The sequence below is a fragment of the Lolium perenne genome, chromosome 1 (genome assembly GCF_019359855.2).
Source record: "Lolium perenne isolate Kyuss_39 chromosome 1, Kyuss_2.0, whole genome shotgun sequence".
Taxonomy (NCBI): Eukaryota; Viridiplantae; Streptophyta; class Magnoliopsida; order Poales; family Poaceae; genus Lolium; species Lolium perenne.
Genome location: NC_067244.2, coordinates 84,155,126 through 84,174,194, shown reverse-complemented (window position 1 = coordinate 84,174,194; position 19,069 = coordinate 84,155,126). Strand labels below are relative to the sequence as shown.

Genomic DNA, 19,069 nt, shown 5'->3' with positions numbered 1-19,069 from the left:
GCGTCCTACTGGCAACAAGGCTGCCAAGGCCGCCTTGGCCGATGCTGCGTCGTCTGAGAAGACGCAGGCGTCGATCACGAAATGCCTCGCCGACGTCTCCTCGACCTTTCTCTCCCGCGCCAAAAAGAACGACGAAAGGTGGGCGGAGCTGCTCAAGAGGCAAGAGGAGAAGCTGGAGCTCAAGAAACGCAGGGACGACATGTCCCTGCTGAGAACGTCGACAGAGGGAATGTCTCCCCGGACGCGAGCGGCGCACAACTTCTTCAAAGGCCAGATCCTCGACGGCATCGAAGCCAAAATGGCGGCGGCGGACGCGGCGGCCCGGGCAGCGGCATCGGCGGCAGCGGCAGCGCAGCAAGAGCAGGCTGACGCGTCTTCTACTGCTACACCTACGTCGGCCTCTGCGTCGGCGACGGAGCAGACGCACCATGCACAGCAACAGGAAGATCGCGACGAGGTCATCGTGCTCGACGGGCCTGCGTCGACTCAGGATACGACGCCGTCGCCCAACCCCTTCCCCTTCTTCTAATTTGCATGCACCACCGGTCTGTAATATGATCGCGCGCCCAGTACTTTGATCGATCGCCGCTACTCTGATCGCGACGAATCGGCGGGAACGATCTCTTTTGAATGCATCTATTTGAATTTCTGATTGGGGGCGGCGTTTGGGGGACGCGGCTGGGGAGCGACGTCCCCCAAAGGCGGCACGAACAAAACACGTCCCCCAAATGCTCGATCCGGCGCGGTTTGGGGACGCTTTGGGGGACGCGACTGGAGATGCTCTTATGGATTAACTGTATCCCAGCCTTCTTAGTTATCGATCCCCCAGTTTAATTAATGAAAGCTTCATGATTCGCTAAAAAAAAGAGAAGAATGTCTTGCCATCTATGGCCCCTACACGAAGGCCCATAACTACCAGGACACTAGGGATTCATCCAAAGTCACGAAGGAGGAAGAAAAACAACAAGAAGGCCTCACGCCGCCAGATAATCTATTTCCAAATCCACCATCCTCACAGGAGACGAAACCGACCTTGGGAGCCCTGCCCCAACCCGCCTCGTCTCTACGGTTGATCTCGCCCCTATTTATTCCGCCTTCCCGCAAGGGTTAGGAGAACACGAAGCGAGCCCAAACCCCAAAACCCTCTCCCATCTCCCCTCTCCCCTCTCCTCTCCCATCCTCGGATCCCCCTACCCGGCGGCATGGAGCCGACGCCGGTGGAGCTCGAGACCGGGTGGCGGGACATGGACGCCGGCGTCGCCAGGCTCAAGCGCATCCTCCACGGCGTCGACGGCGTCAGCTTCAGCTCCCAGGAGTACATCCATCTCTACACGTACGTTCCCATCCATCTCTCTCCCCTGCGATTTGGCTCGGTACCCAGCCCGATCTGACCTAATCGCGCTGCCGCAGGACGATATTCAACATGTGCACGCAGAAGCCGCCGCACGACTACTCGAAGCAGCTCTACGAGCGCTACAAGAAGACCCTCGAAGATTACATCAAATCTACCGTACGTGCGCGCGCGCGCCTCTTAATTTCGCTTTGCTTGCTTGCTATATACGTTTTGCGATCGACCGCCGCATCTATGTTTCTGCCATGTGCGATGAATCTCGTGGCTCAGTTCTCCCCCTATTAATTTGAGCGATTCGTCAAGTTTCTGTCGCACCCATACGGTGATCTTAATCCTGTAGCGGTACTTCATTAATCCTTTTCATGTGGCTGATGGGATTCGTATGCAGCACTGCCCGTTTGACATGATTGTTCTATGTTTGTTTGTTCCGTCATAGGCTCGATCTCGGTCCTCATTGATGGATTTGCCCTGCCTTATTAACGAAAATCGCTTCCATAACATTGCGCTGTACTGGAAAGTTGTATTTACTTCTTAACTGCACTTGCCTATTTAGATTGGTCTCCACTGGATAGCTGCATCAGTTCTTTTGGTATCCGAAAATAGGGTCGGTCAATTTCCCCCTGTTTGAGCGGTTGCCCAAGTTTCTGTTGCAGGATACGGTTCTTATGCTCATCCTGTGGTGCTACTTCATTAATTCCTTAAATGTGTGTGGTTAGTTCTCAGGGATTCCTATGCGGCACTGCCTGTTTGACATGACTCTTCTTTCATGGGGCAAAGTAGACCGATTCTATATTTGTTTGCTGCGTGACAGGCTATTGGTCCCCATTGATGAATTTACCCTCCCCTATTAACAAAAATCACTTTTATTATATTGCACTGTGCTGCTGGAAAGTTGTACTATTAAGTTAACTACACTTGCATGCTTAGATTGGTCTGCACTGGATACTTGGTTTAGCTCTTAATTTGGTATCCGTTGTTGCACGTGACATGCATCTCAACATGATTTGGGTTGTGATCATGAGGCGATGCTTACTTTCTTTCGTCATCATGTAGGTCTTACCCTCAATGAAGGAGAAGCACGGCCAGTTTCTGCTCAGGGAATTGGTGCAGAGGTGGAAGAACCACAAGGTGATGGTCAGGTGGTTGAGCAGGTTCTTCCACTACCTCGACCGCTACTATGTTTCGCGCAAGTTACTTCTGCCGCTCAGAGAACTCGGCACGACTTGCTTTCATGATCTGGTAAGTCTCTGTGTTCCTTGAATAATATTTTTTTGTCCCAAGTCTCTGTGCTTCCTGATTTGAACATTTATTTATTGGTTGTGTTGCCCTTGATAGGTTTTCAGTGAACTAAAAACAACACTGGCAACTATTATTATTGACATGGTAGGCCTTGCCCTCTACTATTTCGTTTCCTTCTTCTGCCCCACTCTATGTACAGGGCATTACAATAATTTCTGGCCCTGCAATTGCCTTCAACAGGTTGATCATGAGAGGGATGGCCAGCTTATTGACCGTGCCCTTGTCAAGGATGTCCTTGATATCTATCTTGAGATTGGACGCGGTAGTATGGCTGTTTACGAGCAGGATTTTGAAGAAGCTTTTTGCAAGGGGACTGCAGATTACTATTCTAAGAAGGCACAAACCTGGATGTTGGAAGACTCTTGTGCTGAATACATGTTCAAGGTTTCCACCTGACTTAATATTATAATGATATAGATAGATGCAATCAAGTGTAAGGATAGCTTCTGATTGCTTCTTTGTTGCATAGGCTGAGGAATGCTTACAAAAAGAGAAAGAGCGAGTGGCGCATTACTTGCATTCTACAACTGAACCAAAGTTGCTACTGGTTTGTATCAGTTATCATATTATTATTGTGTTGTTGCTAATTGTATGTTTGTTAAGTCATTATGGAGAATTTTTTTTGCAACTGAAGTTTCTCCTTTTAACCCCATTGGTTACAGGAAACTTTGTCAGAGCTCATAAGTAAGCGCGCCGAACAAATTCTGAACAAGGAGAACTCTGGATGCAGGGTGCTGCTTTTAGACGGAAAGGTTTGATTGGAAACTTATTTATGCCTTCCATTCTTCAAACGTGTAAATGGATTTATTAAAATTTGCTGCCCATCTTATTTTGCTGTAGACTGAGGATCTGTCAAGGATGTATAGACTCTTTTCTAAGATGGACGGCGGTCTGTCTCAAGTAGCACAAATATTTAAGGAGGTATTGAATAAATGCCTCACCATATGCTTAAATGCTTTGAACCCATAAAATATCTGATCAATATGCTACTTCTATGTAGCATATCAATGAAGAGGGCATGTCCTTGATAAAACATGTAACTGATGCTGCCAACAGCAGAAAGGTGAATCATCTATGTATCCCTCCTCTGTTCTGTATCATATTTGTGTTAGACCTTGATTTCGTCTGCATATTCATGTTCTTGTGTAGAAATGTGCAATAACCGTGCTGTAAATATTCAAGACTTAGTTGTGTTTGTTTCAAGGATGCGTGTGAGGACTCTTAATACATCACTTGAATAGTGTATAAAGGAATTTCAATGTTCCGAATCTCATTTAGATTATTATAAACGACATTATTAGATTATTAAATATCATTCCATAATACTCTTGGTCTGAACTGTTATTAAATATTAGTGGATTATCAAATATCATTCCATAATTAATCTTCATAATGTGGTGAGTATTTGTTTCAAGATTCAGTATATTTAGCTTGGACATGTTTGACAGCTTTACTGTTAAATTGCCATCTCATATGCCAATTAAACGAAATATCATTCCATAATTAATCTTCATTGTGTGGTGAGTATTTGTTTCAAGATTCATTATATTTAGCTTGGACATGTTTAACAGCTTTACTGTTAAATTGCCATCTCATATGCCAATTAAACGATCTAGCTGATTAGCAGTTTAGCATGCACGTACGTGGAAATTTTCGTTGTTCATGGTGCACAAGGTTTTCCTTTCTATATAGAACTACTTTTAGTGAGAAGTCATATGATGCACAACATTTATCTAACCAATTTAGACAATTTTTGCACTGCGTATGTACAGACTGAGAGGAAGGAATTAGCAGGTTCGCAGGAGCAGGTCAGTGTTTGATATAGCTTCGCTGTTCACTAGCTTCTGGTGTTTTTTTGCTGTTATTCCTAATGGTTTATTGCTGATTTTAGGATTTTGTCCGGAAAGCCATCGAGCTCCACCAGAAACATCTAACATATATCACCAACTGTTTCCAAAACCAGACAGCATTTCACAAGGTTCGGTAGTTCAATATTTCTAATACTCCATCCGATCCATAATAAGTGCCACACTTATTATAGATCGGCAGGGAGTATCATACTCTTCTCATTTCAACTTAATTTCCTGCCTAAACCAGAGCTAATGTGTTTGCCACACTATATCTGTGCTCAGGCTCTTAAGGAGGCGTTTGAACTTTTCTGCAACAAAGATGTTGCTGGTTGCAGTAGTGCTGAATCGCTTGCAGCATTCTGTGATAACATCTTACGGAAAGGTGGAAGTGAAAAGCTAAGCGATGAAGCTGTAGAAGAGACCCTTGATAAGGTACTGTCGCTGCGATTCTGTTCCTCCCAAATTTCCAATTTGTTCTGCTTAATTCTGAAACTCTACTCTCCCCAGGTTGTGAACATTCTCACATACATCAGCGATAAGGATCTCTTTGTTGAGTTTCACAGGTTCGTAATTTTCTATTGGTTGGAGTGTTGCATTAACTATGTAATATGATTCTGAAGATTGAAATCTACCCGCAAAAAAAATGTGTTGCAGGAAAAAGCTTGGAAAGAGATTACTCTTTGATAGGAGTGCCAATAACGAACAAGAGCTAAGCCTTCTTTCGAAGCTAAAGCAGTACTTTGGTGGACAGTTTACTTCAAAAATGGAGGGAATGCTCACTGATATTGCAACTGCAAGAGAGCGTCAGACAAAGTTTGAAGCATACATGGACCCTTGGCCAGAATCATGTCCTAGGGTGGACTTGAGTGTTACCGTTCTGACAACAGGATTTTGGCCAAGTTACAAAACCTTTAATATAAACCTTCCTACAGAAATGGTATGTGCACTGATTTAATATATAATTATATATTTTCTATACCAGCTAGAGTATGAACTCCCTACTGATAATGGTCTTAACTGTCCAAACTATGTAAATGACCTGATTTACATTGTGATGTCATACTTTTTCCTAGCTATCCCATGTACTGGATCCTTCTAACTTTATTTCCACGGTTTCAGATCAAATGTGTGGAGCTTTACAAGAACTTCTATAATGAGAACCAGAAACACAGAAAGCTTAATTGGATCTATTCCATGGGAAGTTGCAACATCGTTGCAAGGTTTGAGGCAAGACCTGTCGAGCTGATTGTCACTACATATCAGGTAGGATCTATATTCTTGAAGTAGAACCTCTCGTAGCTTCTTTTAGAGCATATTATTACTTTTCCTAACCTTTCCTTGTTTTGGCCAGGCTGCACTTCTGCTGCTGTTCAACGAAGCTGATCGACTAAGTTACTCTGACATTGTGACGCAACTAAACCTTCCTGATGACGACGCTGTGCGCCTGCTCCATTCACTCTCGTGTGCCAAGTACAAGATTCTTGACAAAGAGCCAAGTAGCCGAACAATTTCTCCAAGTGACATGTTCCAGTTCAACAACAAATTCACTGACAAGATGCGGAGGATAAAGGTGCATTTCCTAATTTCAGTTTCCTGGGTTTGTTTCTTGCTGTTGCTCTGGTCCTGTGACATCAATGTGGTTGTGTGCAGGTACCCCTTCCTCCAACTGACGAGAAGAAAAAGGTTATCGAGGATGTGAACAAGGACAGGAGGTTCTCAATCGATGCAAGCATTGTGCGCATTATGAAGAGCCGCAAGGTCATGACCCATCAGCAGCTCGTAACAGAATGCGTCGAGCAGCTCAGCCGCATGTTCAAGGTTCTTTGATGAAATTAACTCTCCCTCTAGTGAATTCAGCTTTGTGCAGTTGTCTGTTGTGCTTTGATACTAATAAATGTTTAATTTTCTGTGCTGCAGCCTGATATCAAGATCATAAAGAGGAGGATTGAGGATCTTATCAGCAGGGAATACTTGGAACGTGACCTGGAGACGGCCAACACCTACAGATACCTGGCTTGATTGCGGCTGGAGGGCGGGATGCTTTTCAAGGATTTCGACAATCGTCTCTTCTGTTGGCATCTTATTGCCCTGCCGAGTCAGGCCTGTCTTGTACATTCTTGGGGACAAGAGAACAACCATAGGAACAATAGCAAATCTGGGTAGCTGGAAGCTTTACCTCCAACTAGTTAAAAAAGTGCGTTGCCACGTAATTGTCCAGCTTCTTTTCTCGTTGGATATTGTGTAAATGATTGGTTCACTTTTGGTACTTTTGATACCTTGTTCTGAGACATGTGAAAAATTCGTGCACATCGATCAAGCAGTGTTCATATTTTCACTGATTTCCAGCCACAGGCAACTCAGCCCGTACATGATGAACTAATCAAGTCTCAATTTGAAATTTTTGCATACAAATGGTGTGACAAATATATCAATAATTTTTTTGCAAAGTTGTCTCTGCATCTGCGGCGACAGCATCATCGCACGTCTTTGGTTCCTCGTCGAAGTTGTCGGACCCGCCACCGAGGTTTCCCTTGCAGCCAGCAAAGGTCGCTGGCAAAGGCCTGAACCCCTTCCTCGCGCCTGGGCAACCCGAGCTCCAGGAGTGCGGCGTGCCCGACACACACAGCACCACAGCAGGTCAGCAGCGTCCTGGTTCCTCTGCTAAGCACCACCACGTGCTCCCTCGTCGTCCGCCTCCACTGCCGACCCAACTCTAGCCGGGGCTGCCCCCTCTGCCCAGGCGCGCCGCCGTCTTGACGCAGTTCAATACGGTGTCTGATTTCCTAAGGCACCTCTCAGTCTCTCACCGCCTTGACCCGCCTCTCTTGCGTGACGCGCTGCCCTCCTGCCGCCGTCCATTTCGCCGGCCGTTTCGACCTAGCAGTTCGACTGTGCGTGCTTCTACAATGCATCTCGACTGTTTATCGACTCACTCCCCAACGCGGCGGCTACTCCGCCGCCCACTGCGCACTCAAGATGTTTGACTGTTTGTTTGGTAGGCGCCACTGCTCGTGGTTACGCCTCTCTTGCCGTCGCTGGTTTCATTTTGCCTCTTAGCCATGCACAACGACGACAAGATGCTTGCTGATCCATCAACCTCCGGAGGAGAATGACGCCTTCAGCGCCGATGTTCGGGAGCACTTGTTGATCCTCGCCTGCCTTCAAAAAATGCATGCCGCAGACCATAAGAAGGGGCCACGACGTGGAAGTTTCAAGCTTGAAAGAAAGAAATCGAAGCCCCAACAGAGGATGGGGTCATACAATGCTCTGCACCGACTGCCTTATCGACGTGGCAACATACGGTGGCAATTTTGGGAGGCGCCAAGCTGAAGCACAACGCAGTTGGCACGCCTGGTTTTTAGTCAATCCATAAGTGCATCGCTGCCATGAGGTTCCTTGTATACGAAGCTCCTGCCGATACACATGACGACTACCTTCACATGAGTGAGTCAACTGCCATAAAATGCGTGTATAGATTCTGCGCGGTGTTGGTGGGAACGTTTGGGGCCGCCTATTTGAGAGGGCCAGTTGAAGCAGAGATTGCTATGATCGTGGCGCAAAACACATCGATAGAATTTTCTGGGATGCTTGAAAGCATCGATTGCATGCGCTCATCCTGAAAGAACTGTATGTTTTCTCAGCAAGGTTTGTACAGATGGCATCACATATAATGCAGTGTGGTAGTTGATCCTATGGCAGATTAAGACATGCGGGCTTGTCATTCATTATTTGGCATAGCGGGATGGCACAATGACATCAACATCCCGCAGCGATCCTAGGTATTATCCAAATTTGTGGAAGCTCATGCTGTAGCATGAAACTATAAGATCAATGGCCACTCACTTGTCAAAGGGTGTTATCTAGCCGACGACATCTATCTAAATGGGCTACATTTATCAAAACAATCTCCGAGCCTCTTGGTCAGAAGAAGTTAGACTTTGCAGACCGTTGGGAGAGGTGCAAGAAGGATGCCGAGCATGTAGTTGGTGTGCTCCAATCTTGATTTGCTATTGTTCGGTACCCTGCTCTTACCTGGTGTCAAGATCAAATGTGGGAGGTGATGTATGATTGTGTGATCATGCACAACATAGTCATCAAGAGTGACCGCAAGACTCAAGCAAATGGCTATGTTGGTCTCTATGAGTGTCAGAGCCTTCTTACGGATATCGATCACCAGGTGCCCGTGGATTTCGTTGATTTCATGGGTATGCATGTAGAAATTCGTGACTCGAATACTCATCAGCAATTGCAAGATGATCTCATAGAGTATCTGTGGAGGCTCAGTCATCAAATATGTTAGCGGCTTGATCAAGTTGAACTCCAAATTATTTGATTCATTGTATGTTTTATTTTCAGTTACAAACAAAATTATCAAACATATTTTTTTGTGTGTTTAGTTGGTTGTGTGTTCAAATGCTTAAAGAATTGCAAACACATACAAAAAAACTGTTTGGGCCGCGTTTGGGTGGCGCGAGTGGGAACATATGCGCCCTATAGACGGCACCACGTGACAACATCCCCCAAACGATCGATTTGGCACTTCCGCAGGACATCGCTGGGGGACGCGACTAGAGATGCTCTAACAATTTTAGGCCCGTTATACACTTATACTGGTGGCCGCTTTGGACTTTATTAATTTAGTTTTGCTAGAAATCAGGCTTCTGATTTTTGTTATGTCTAAGTCTATTCCTTAGCCATTGGATTTGTCTTGTGATTTGTGCTGGAATGATAGATGCAAGTGGGTTGTAACTGAGATTTCCCTAGCCGTAAGTGGGTTGCAACTGAGATTTCCTTAGTTGTATGTGGGTTGCAACTGAGATTTCCCTAGTTGCAAGTGGGTTGCAATTGAGATTTCCCTAATTGCAAGTAAGCTGCAATTGAGATTTCTCTAGTTACAAGTGGGTTGTGACTAAAGAAAATCTATACCGTTGAATTTACTTTAACATTCGTGCTAGTCTAAGAGCAAGTACAATAAGATACAATCAGCTGGCTATAAGAGATAAAATATTATAAATTTGCTTAGTTGGAGGAGAGAGATTAGGAGAGAGAAGAGAAGTGGGCTACTATCTAATAGCCAGCTCTAGCACATGCTCCTATGCACTATGTGAGACTAAAAGGTAGGCCATGTATTGTAAAAGTACTACACTTTTGTAGCTTACTATTGTACATGCTAGCTATAAGTTAACTATAGGTGATGTGGCAAATTGTTATAGCCGACTGGCGGCTACACTATTGTTCTTGCTCTAAGAGTTTCAACTAGGTTGTAATTGAGAATTGATGACATCACGTACCTGAAATTTAGTTAAGTCTAAGTCATCTGAAATCTGAACATGCTCTTATTAATTTATTAAATCTGAGATCTTTGAATCTTCCATTTAAGAAGGCAAGTCTCCGCGATGTTGAGAAACTTACTTGGTGTTCCGGAATTCGCATCAGTGATATGAAATTGGGGGCGTCAACACATGTGAAGTTCAGAGTCCTACCTTTCAGGGTGAAAACCTAAGGTCTGGTCTTAATTGGTTATGCCTGGCAATGACCTTGTTGGAGGCTTTTGAGATCGGGGACTATCTTCAGGGTGAAAACCTAAGATCTTTGATCGGGCGACGACGGTGCTGGTGCACTGTTCTCTTCTTGGAGGTGTCGCTTTTAGAGAGTCTGTATTTCAGGTGTTGTCTAGGGGGTGGATGTATTACTGTTGCTAGGTCTGTGATACTATACCATGACTTTTCTTTCTTAGTTTTCTTTTATCTTTTTTGGCTGTGTGCATCCGTACTGCCATTAGTATGTTGCGTTGTTTCAGAGGCTATGTATAATTAATATCTTTTAATATTAATATATTTTCTTTATCGAAAAATTTAAGAAAGCAAGTGAGGGACTGAGGGGCTAAACTGCAGAAGAAGGAACCGGCTGAACCACCTATATAGGAGGGACTGTGGATTAATTCCCCAATAAAAAATGGCCTACGTCCGATTTTGATTTAACAGTAAAGAAACTTACACTTAGAAGAGGAGCCTAATTGTTCCAAATCTTTGGTTTCATAGGGGTGGCGATGTTACCCTCAAATTGAATCTTTCAGGCCGAGGACGGATATTCATGACCGGTCGTGAGATTCCAAGGGATCGTCTCCGGAGTTTTCATCTAGCTGCACTTGCTGAAGCTCGGTTCAAAGGGACTAGAATGTGTTGGACGGAGAGACCCTGCATGATATTGATCTTGTGTACCCTATAATTTTCTTGCATGGCTACTTTTTTTGGATTTTGACAGGATGGGGATATGTCCTTTGGCTTTAGCCCTTGCAACTAAGGAGAGTGCCTGAATTCCGCTCTCGGGTCATTTGCCACTTCTGCCGCATACAATAGAGATCCATATAAATTTCCCAGGCTTATTTCTTTTCTCTGGCAGCAAAAAAAAGTGTTGAATAGCAAGTTGTCAGAGTGGAAGATTGAGTGGTGGCAAGTGATTGATATCTACACGTGGTGGCAAGTGATCTGTATCTTTTTTTCTTATAAAAAATACTTTATTATACTCAACCTCAAGATATGCCGACTCGGTTCCTTGGAGGTGCTTATAGGGATAGGGTATACGTGTGTGCGTTCATATGGGTGAGTGTACATACGTGTTTGAGTGTATGCACTGTAGTGTGTTCTCAAGAAAAAAAGAGTATCACGAGGGCACGATACAAAGAAGTTTACACCTAACCTCTGCTGCAAGTGACTGATATCTATACGTGGTAGCTCGAAGAAGGAGTACACTCAGAATCTACAAGTGAAAAATATCAATTTATTATTATTATTATTGTGGTAACCCTAACCCTCCTCCCCTCGCCGCCGTCAGGTTTCAACGCCGGGCAAAGCCTGCACGTTTGACGGCGGTGGCGGGGCCTCCTTCTCCGGGCGGCGACCAGTCGATCTCGCGGCAGCGGTGACGATACCGAGCATTGGCGGGACGAGGTGCCGCGGCTTTCCAACGGCGATCCCGCTTCAACGGATGGGTCGTTGGTCGTGCCTGGTGGCCACGCCCCCATGGCTGCGTTCGACGAACCTGGATCCGTCATGTGCAGAGTTCAGGCTTATCGTCGAGGTTGTGGGCAGTGTGGCGGCGCTTGGCTGCGCTGACGGATGGGTACCGAGGTGACGTCACCGTCGATGAGCTAGGCGGGTGCGGGATCTCGGGCAGCGGCCCTGGTGGATCTTGGTGGTGGCGGTCACCGTTGCTGTGTTGGACGGCGCGGTGGCTGGGGTTTGGAGGCGATGCGCCCGGCTAGAGAGTCTGCGGGGGGAAACTCGTGGTATTGGCGGTTGCTTACGGGCGACGCCGACCGTGGCTCCCCGCTGGCGTGCCGGTGGTGTATTACCTCCAAACTTGGAGTGCGAGTGGCCGGAAGGTAGTGTGGGGGCTGCATGTCCTAGTTTCGAATAAAGGTGGCTATGCTAGGGTTCCAACTCGCTCCAAGATAAAGAGCCGCCAGATGCGTGTTACCATTGATCTGGCTGAAGTATTATGTTCCGGAAGGCTCCGCTGGCGAACTCCAATTAGCGATTCATGCCTGGAGATGACTGGATCGGGTGGGATTCGGTCGTGCGCACCCATATTTTTCCTCTGACCATTTGGTTTCAGAGGGAGCGCTTCGAAACTCTGTTTGTTGTTAATATTATGGGGCATGTTCTCGTTCCATGGTGCTGGCGGAGAATGTCATGGAAGCCGAGATCTGATGACTAGCGATGGTGGTTTGAGTCTGGTGGGAGATGATGAATTGGCTTGGTGATTCGTAACTTGAAGCATTAGCATGCCAGTGAGGGCGGCAGCACGGGCAAAGTTCAAGTCTTACCTTTCAGGGTGAAAATCCAAGGTCTGGTCTTAATTGGTTGTGGTTGGCAATATCCTTGTTGGAGGCATTGTTTTGAGAGCGAGGACTTTCTCAGGGTGAAAACCTAAGATCTATGATCGGACGACGATGACACTTGTGAACTATTTCCTTCTTGGAGACGTCGCTTTTGAAAAAGCTGGACTACGGGTGCTGCCTGGAGGTGATAGTGCCGCTTCTTCAAGGAATTGATCACATGACTTTTTTTAAATTCTTCTTTGTTTTTTGGTTGTCTGCATCCGTAATGCCTCTAGGGCAGCGCGTTGCTGCAGAGGCTAGATGTAATTGGTATCTCCGTGATATTAATATATGTTTTTTATCGAAAAATAACAGTAGGTACAATGTGTCGAAACTTAGGTGCATTGCAGGTCAAGTGGTAAGCAATAGCTAGTGTGATGTGTGAACAAAACACGCACAGATTTTATTTACTGCTCCGTGGATATGTATAATGAGTGACAAGCTAAAGTTACATCAACCCAAATAAGTCAAGAGTACACAGCTAGAGTACATGTGCTAGGAAAGGAGCCGTCCTGAAACTCTGCATAGTGGCATGCAGCTTTAGTGTCTGTCAAATGCGATCGAGGTTGCTTTCCTTGGTAATGCTTGTCGCAGTAAACGGTAGCTCAAAAGCTTTGTGCTTCTCAAAATCGTCGTCTCGCTCGACTTGGTTCACGTGATCGTTGCTCTTGCCCCAGATGAGAGCGTAGACACCGACAACAATAACCATAGCGCCAATAATCCTACATCAGTGAATGGATCAGTAGCCATCATATAGAAAACAGAGTATGGGATTTATTTGGCAGTATGAAACATGAAGTTGTAGATACCTTCCCAGTGTGATCACCTCGGAGAGAATGAAAGAGCCTAGCACGGTGACTATGATCATGCAGAGAGGGCTGAAAGCAGTGACGAACACCGGCCCCCTCTCCTGGATCACTATCCCTTGCACATAGTAAGCAACCCCAGAACACATGATCCCCTGCAGTTTGTTAATTATATAAGCGCACAGCAACCATTATTCACCATAGCCAGCCACAGGAGTAAGTAATTCGTCGTTTCAACTTGGTTCCAACTTACAGAGTAGACGGCGGTGAAGAGCCTCATGTCGAAGCCGATGGCCCAAGCCTTCATGTCATGCTCCATCACCAGCGCCACCGCGCCGCTCTGCATCACCCCCATGCCGCATATCAACGTCGTCAGGGACAGCTCCGACGGGTAACTCCTCAACGTGTGCGACTGAAAATCACAAACCAAATCGATTTAGTAATTTCTCACCACCAAGATATATATCTGCAGTTGACAAGAGAAAGTGTGACTTCACAATATATATCTCCGCAGTTGCAAACTTGCAATAGATATACAACTGAAACAGAAGGCAAGAAAAGAGCGTGACTTGACCTGGAGTATGAAGAAGGCGGACCAGCAGAAGCAGCTCAGCAGGATCATGAAGATGCCCATGAGCCAGCGGCCGCTGCTGTGGCTGGCGCTGTCCGCGATGGCGTGGCCGGCGGAGTGCTTCGTCCATGGGAAGCTGACCACGGGGCCGCTGAAGAGTATCATGAGCAACGCTCCCCCGACAGTGATCAGAGTGCCGGCGATCTTCGCCTGGCTCCGCCGCTCCCTGATGTTTATTCTCTCCATCCTATGTTGTATAACATGTTATTGGCAGTCAATTTCATCACAAACTTAAGCACAAGATTCTTAAAACGGAGAAACCGACTTGTTTGGAGTTTCACCTGAGTAGTATGGCGTTTACAAATGTTACGGCAGGCAATATGTTGGTGAGCGCCGACGAGAAGCTCGCCGACGTGCTATTGGCTCCCATGTAGAAGAAGTTCTGGTCAAGCACAGGCCTTGAACAATTGGAGAAAACAACTGTGAGGATGGATCAAGGAAAGGCACCGTGAATTAAATGCATTATTACATGGAAATCGATCATTACTCAAGTAGCGCCAGCGCGAGGACCTTGAAGAACAGTGAGAGGGTCATTTTGGCCCTTGTTTTCCTGTCACGCCAAAAGAAGAGTAGACATGGTGTTATGGGACAACAAGGCACTTTGTCTGCTACTGTTCAACGAAAAGTTGACAACGAGGGACAAAGGGAACTGCTACTGTTCTTATAGTTGCTTCTGAATATGCATGGTCACAAGTGCTTCACATTCAAGCTAATTCACCAAGCTCAATTATGAGTACTTAATTGTTGTGAAGATTGACAAGTATAATTATCTATTGTATATTACCAGACACACTATACACAGAAAGGTAATGCAAGAATTAGCATAAACCCTTTTTAAACCTGTTACACATTTGCGTTATTTCAACGCCACATCCATTTAGACGTACATGTCAACATTTTTAAAATTAATTGATGAGCATTAACTTTGTATCATATATTTTTAGAAGACGGCAAATTATCTATGGTATGCAAATATCTACTAGGAACCTTAGTGTTGTTCCCATCAGCACTTAAGCCTAGCTTGTACTATTTTTGGACATCTTTGTTTGCCTACAAAATCAAAATGATATTTCCGGCAAACTGAACATAACAGAGCACAACTTTCGAATCGATCACAAAACAGAACTCCTCCAAAGCACATCGTACTACTCGAGTAACCAATTTGACTAACTTAACCATAGTTAAGCACCACCATGGAATTGATGCACACCAATAACTGAAATACATGCTATCCACATGAAAATAAAGCTAAAGCTAGCACAGAGACGATCAAATAGACGAGTTTAACGATTTTAAAAAATGCATGGTGATCAGTGAGAAGCTAGCTATAGGGACGATGCACGAATCAGAGCTCATAACAACCTTTCAAACCATAGCGCGAAGGGCGCCATGACGACGGCGGCGACGGCATTCCGGTAGACGACGAGGACGTAGTGGCTCATGCCCTGCCGCAGCGAGGCGACGGAGATGAGGAAGAGGCCGGCGAAGCCGAACTGGAGGAAGACCATGGCCAGGTAAGGCATCACTTTCCTCCATTTCCCGGCGAGTTCCATGTGACCCTCTCAACTAACTGCCTCGACTGGATGGATGGCTATATGTATCGAGCACCGATGGCCTGGTACGCCTGCCTGCCTGCTTGGTGAGTTATCATGCAAGATCGCCAAGCGCACTCTTATATACACACTCACCCGGGACTGCCAACCTGGACGGCTGGATTGCCCCATACGCTACTGTATGTTTGTGGTCTCAAACTTGAGAAAGCCGACGTAGTGACGCTTGCTAGGAGCGTACGTGTTTTGGGCCGTTCGATCAAATCAGGACATCGCAATCAGGTCAATAACGACCGTCCATCTGATAACTCTTAAAATGATCAAATCTCCGGTATATTTCCACCCGATAAAGAGCAATACATTAATGCCAGGATTATCCAAGAATGCCAAGAGTTAGCCCCAACATGGAGGTGCCCCATCGGGGATGGCTTAACCCATAGAGGAATGTGATGAGGTGCTCAGGAGAGGTGATAGCCCTTTGTTTTGTTGTCGGGGTAACCAAGAGCGTTGGGTGATACGTGAAGCTGTGAGTGCAGGTAAGTGTCGAGGAGTCATGGACGCTATTGTGCGTGGATGATAAAGACAAGGACTTGACCAGGGCAGCCGTTGAATAGGGTGTCGATGCCGAAGATGATATTGTCAAATTCGTCGCACACAAGGAGCCACCGAGTTTGCCAACTCTAGGGATACGTCGGGCCGAAGGCATACGGTGGTGTAGGTAAGACCCAACGTGACCATTGCGAACTTTTTGCCAAGTCAGAGAGACTAGCAGAGGAGGACCCGAGACTTCATAGTGGGGAAGGACATTGCCGGTGCATGCCCGGATAGTCGAAGATGTGAAGGTGTAGTCAGGGTTGAGACGATGACAGTGGCTACAAAGTTGTAGTGGATGTAGACGAAGGTTTAGTCAACACAAATTTTTATTTCCTAAAGTGGCCATGTATAATGTGTGTAGGGACGCAGATGCGACACTTAAATAGGGCTGGAAGAACCCGACGTCGTGATGAAGTCCATATACAGATGCTGATCACCCACGCCTACGGAGGAAGTGTGGTGGTGGCCAAGGACATTTGTGCTCGGGGAAAACGAAGATGAACACATGAAGTGAGCTATGACCCAAGCGGGGCAACGTTGCAGCAACTTGACAGTCGATGCAACAACATGAGACCACCTATGATGTACACGCCTGGAAAGGTGCCTTCTGCATGCAACCGGTAGCAAGAACCAAGGGCGGTGAGTTGCTTTCCGGAGTGGTAACACATCCGCAGCCCAATGCTCAAGTGGTGGTGATTCCCGCGTTCCCATGAACGAAGCAAAAAATGGACCGATGGTGGATCACGCATGGAATGGGGACCCAATAGTGATGCGCGGAGGCATCCCTTGTGTGGCGCTCCCGAATTCTCCGCACGGCTCGTGAAGAACATCCAAACGATGAAGAGTCCACAACAATTTTAGAGCATATGCGCAGAACATCCAAAACTCTATCTACTGGTTGGCAGCCCCGGGCAGAGATCATGGATATGGTTCTCCTAGAGACGAGGCGGCAGAAATGTGTTTAGAGGCTAAGTTGAAGCGTAATGTCTTCAATGTTATATTGAGCATCTAAGACCGAAAACCAAGTAAGATAAACTTGAACAGCTTGCCGCCCTCCAACGGGTTCGGTGGACATAGGTGTGTGTACCCTTAATGGATATAAAATCGCAAAAATCCTAAATAAAATAAAATAAATGTCATAGATCGTGCATGTAGAGAATATATGCATCTATGCGCATGTCAATTTAATTTAAACTAAAATACAATAGTATATAACTTGTTTGGAAATATCAAAATATCCTAGTAACAATAGAAGGACTGGAATTTTGCTGTTTAAAGAACTACATAATTCCATTTTCTCAATTTTTTTAATGTAGGTCATAAAATTGTATTTTTTCTTTTGAAAACTTGCGAGTAGATAATATGTACATGTGTTATTTGGTTTACCTTTTTATGAAACTTCTAAATACCATTTCTAAGATTATTTAGGAATCAGGTCCAACCCATGTTCTCGGCTACTATCGCCCTCCCTCCCTGCTTAATGTTGGTTCTGACTAAGGAATTTTAATTACGTTGATGCCGTCTTAAAATTGACTTGCATGTTTTTTCCAGCGACATATTTTGAGAACAACCAGAAATGTCCTGAGAGCAATAATGTCCTGAGAACTATCATATTGTTTTGTTCAAGTTAACATCAAATTCTTGCTCAAGTTAGCATCATGTATTCTTGTTCAACTGCACGCTTGCACAGTTTATGTTGGTTCAGCGCTGCCAGCCGTGTGCTAACATGGTTGGGTTAGTGCACTTCAACGGTCCCTATCTGATTTTCCACACGGATGTTTGAGAGTGTAAAGTAAGACATTTTAGATTTTACCCGTAGTGTAGTAGTCGGGTTATACGGTGGTATACTGCTATAGAAAAAATTCCGCTTGGATGTTTGTAGTAGATGAAAGTTTATTATTTTCTATAAGTGTTCCACTACATGTATACAAAAATATTGTACTTCGATTTAACTGATGGCAAGCTTGGTTGGATTCCAATTCCATGTCCACGTTCAGTCTACTGCATCTGCAAAGTTCATAATAGAATTTATTACAAAGTACTCCATGATAGAGTGGAAAATGGTACAATATTGCTTCGAAGCCAGATGTGACATTAGAGTGTTTATTAGTAGTGAAATGGGCGTTTAATAAATGTGTTTAGTGATGGACATAATGAACGTAAAATGATAGAATAATAACTCATGTGGTAAGGAGCGTGATCACCATTCTCAACACTTACTACCAGCTTAGATTTCAAGAGAAAATATACCCGAGAGCGGGTGATTATGGGCGCAAAAATATAGTAATGGTTGACTAAACGCGTAAATAGTGAATCTTTGTGGCCAATATTATTTCTATATATTATTTAATCTATTAGATGGTAGTAACTTGAAAGTCATGGGCTATGGAAACGATTATGGCGATTTGCGCGAGTTGGAGAAAACACTAGCCCATAGCATCGATAGACATGTTGTTGCATAAAGGGAACTCAAAAAACAATGGTGACATTGTTGGAGTCAGGTGAGTACGAAGCCCAATGATAGCAAAAAAAAAATTAAGAGCCATGGCAATGCATATACATTCAACTAGGGAGAAATGTGGATGCCCATAAGTATGCCCATATACTATGAGAAATATCTGGATCCATGCAGAAATAATGTGCTCATCAACATGGATGGGTCTTGCTCATTGTGTCTAGGGAAGAGTACAGAGTTTGGGTTTTGTTAATAAAATTGAGTGACATTTTCATAATCAACATTTACTTCTTCTTTATATCGTAGCAACAAAGGGATGTGGAGGCATCAACACAAGTTTTATTTTTGAAGATGTGTGGAGACAATTATGGACACAATCATATGAAGTTTGTTATGGTAACATGCGGATGACAATGAGGAGTGAGGGAAATGATCGAGATGAAGTGTAACATGCCGACTCTCAAGCTTCTATACATGTGGCTCTTTTCGTAAATTATGTTTACATGTGTCAATTGGACCGGGACCAACGCACGGGCATTCAACTAGTAGTGCTAGTATCATGCATATTTGTCCCACAAAAATGATGATGTGGCAGCTAATTAAGGAGGAGAGAGGACATTAGAGTAACATAGGTGGATATTGTATCATAGC

General features: G+C 45.1%; 2 protein-coding genes across 6 annotated transcripts; one reads left to right on the top strand and one right to left on the bottom strand.

The window, feature by feature from the left end:
• Positions 1-1,014: 1,014 nt before the first annotated feature.
• On the top strand, positions 1,015-6,778 carry LOC127303806 (cullin-1). 5 transcript variants are annotated; one of them, XM_051334518.2, is made up of 18 exons: positions 1,015-1,333; positions 1,439-1,514; positions 2,405-2,590; positions 2,687-2,734; positions 2,831-3,034; positions 3,120-3,197; positions 3,313-3,402; positions 3,491-3,571; positions 3,651-3,713; positions 4,423-4,458; positions 4,542-4,628; positions 4,783-4,932; positions 5,008-5,063; positions 5,155-5,437; positions 5,620-5,763; positions 5,852-6,070; positions 6,151-6,318; positions 6,418-6,778. In XM_051334518.2, exons 1-18 carry the CDS (start codon positions 1,203-1,205, stop codon positions 6,517-6,519), a joined length of 2,202 nt encoding a protein of 733 aa, XP_051190478.1. In that variant the 5' UTR covers positions 1,015-1,202; the 3' UTR covers positions 6,520-6,778. The 5 variants fall into 5 exon arrangements, with proteins under 5 accessions (XP_051190478.1, XP_051190473.1, XP_051190467.1 ...); XM_051334513.2 differs by having other exon boundaries at positions 1,016-1,333; positions 1,436-1,514; positions 6,418-6,777; XM_051334507.2 differs by having other exon boundaries at positions 1,017-1,333; positions 1,411-1,510; positions 6,418-6,777.
• A 5,986-nt stretch (positions 6,779-12,764) lies between these two features.
• LOC127303800 (WAT1-related protein At1g44800) lies at positions 12,765-15,451 on the bottom strand. Its single transcript, XM_051334503.2, has 7 exons — positions 15,182-15,451; positions 14,307-14,369; positions 14,101-14,217; positions 13,763-14,006; positions 13,442-13,600; positions 13,192-13,343; positions 12,765-13,104 (listed from the first exon to the last, which is right to left on the bottom strand). Exons 1-7 carry the CDS (start codon positions 15,370-15,372, stop codon positions 12,933-12,935), a joined length of 1,098 nt encoding a protein of 365 aa, XP_051190463.1. The 5' UTR covers positions 15,373-15,451; the 3' UTR covers positions 12,765-12,932.
• Between the last annotated feature and the right edge of the window lie 3,618 nt (positions 15,452-19,069).